Below are 1,371 nucleotides of genomic sequence, written 5' to 3' on the forward strand. Positions count from 1 at the left end.
AACTATTTCTTGAGAACCACTCCATAGGATAAATACCCATTTTAGGAGCCAACGATGGGACGCTCAACGATAAATCAGCTACCGCTAGGATGATTTGTTAAAGAGGTGAAGTCGTCCCTGGTGATCGAAACCTGTACCATCCCTCTCACCACGGATTTTGACATCAGCATACGCATAAAAGCGTTTCCAGTTCACTCCGTCTAGGGTGTACATGCCAAAATAGAATATCACTTCCGCGAAAAGGCCCCTCTCACGTCTTTCTGCATGGTGGGCCATCTTTACGAAGCCAGGGTGTTTTGGTCCTGGGATGTAGGCACGGGCTTTACCAATTCTTTCCGTGTATGCTTTCACCGACCCCCAATTCGGTACATACGCCTCGATAGCTAATATCGTACCGAAGGTAAGTTCCTTGATATTTGTTCTGGGCGGAGGTATATATCCGCCGGATGCGCTGAAGTACGGGATGGTGAAGTTTATGGTGAGCTTCATTCCACTTGGGAGATCAACACGGAACGAGAACGTCCCGTTTGCCTCGGGAATATCAAGATTCAACTGTCCCGGAACAGATGAGTCTATCTGGAAGACCACAACCAGTTGATTGCCATCTAATGACTTCATAATTGAGCCCATACGAAGCTGAGTGGAACTCTGCCGGGCATACAAACAGGCGCTCATGTCGGCAGTATGCTGCAAGCAGTCAGGTGGGTCCTCGAATACAATAGCCGGAGGGGAATGAACCTCAGGCACCGGACCTGGCTTGGGACGAGTATCACTTCCGTCGGCGTAGATCGAGATGGCGGTGTGGATGATGAGGATGAGCAGTCGCATAGTTCACCTTGTCGAGATACAGTAAGAATGCCCGTTCGAAGATAGCTATGATGTGTAGCGTTCTCCCGTGTACTCACGTGACACACGTCCGTCGCCGCCGTAATTGATCTCTGATCAGCTTGACACTGTTAAACGAGGCAAATGAGGTTTTTCTGTCGAGAGGGACCGACTGTAGGGTAGATACGATTCTCGACGATTACTCGAAGACAGCCCTGGCGGCAGTCAACCTTCACGGAGAAAAGGCGCAATACAGCGGCAACACGGGCGCAATCAATACATTCTACCGAGTGCGCTCTTGAGTTCATCGACTCCAGGAATGGAGGAGCAACGTGAGTTGTGCGTGTACGATGGGCGCGTGATTTGCTTGGAGATGCGCGAACCGCGAGAGACATGTCACAAGTGGCACAAGCGAGTAGAAGGACGAACACGATTATCACGTTAACAAGGACTACCTCTCATACCGTACAATGGCAAGACACTGTGCTGAGCGCAATAAGAGGTCTATTCACACACACCTCGCGGAACCACATACTGCAACAACAG

General features: G+C 50.2%; 1 protein-coding gene across 1 annotated transcript; it reads right to left on the bottom strand.

Annotated features, from left to right (window-relative positions):
• Positions 1-84: 84 nt before the first annotated feature.
• Positions 85-828, bottom strand: Pmar_PMAR011029 (hypothetical protein; the record flags this gene model as incomplete). The annotated part of the gene is made up of 1 exon (XM_002769637.1): positions 85-828. One exon carries the CDS (start codon positions 826-828, stop codon positions 85-87), a length of 744 nt encoding a protein of 247 aa, XP_002769683.1.
• Between the last annotated feature and the right edge of the window lie 543 nt (positions 829-1,371).

This window comes from Perkinsus marinus (genome assembly GCF_000006405.1).
Source record: "Perkinsus marinus ATCC 50983 genomic scaffold scf_1104296965310, whole genome shotgun sequence".
Taxonomy (NCBI): domain Eukaryota; phylum Perkinsozoa; order Perkinsida; family Perkinsidae; genus Perkinsus; species Perkinsus marinus.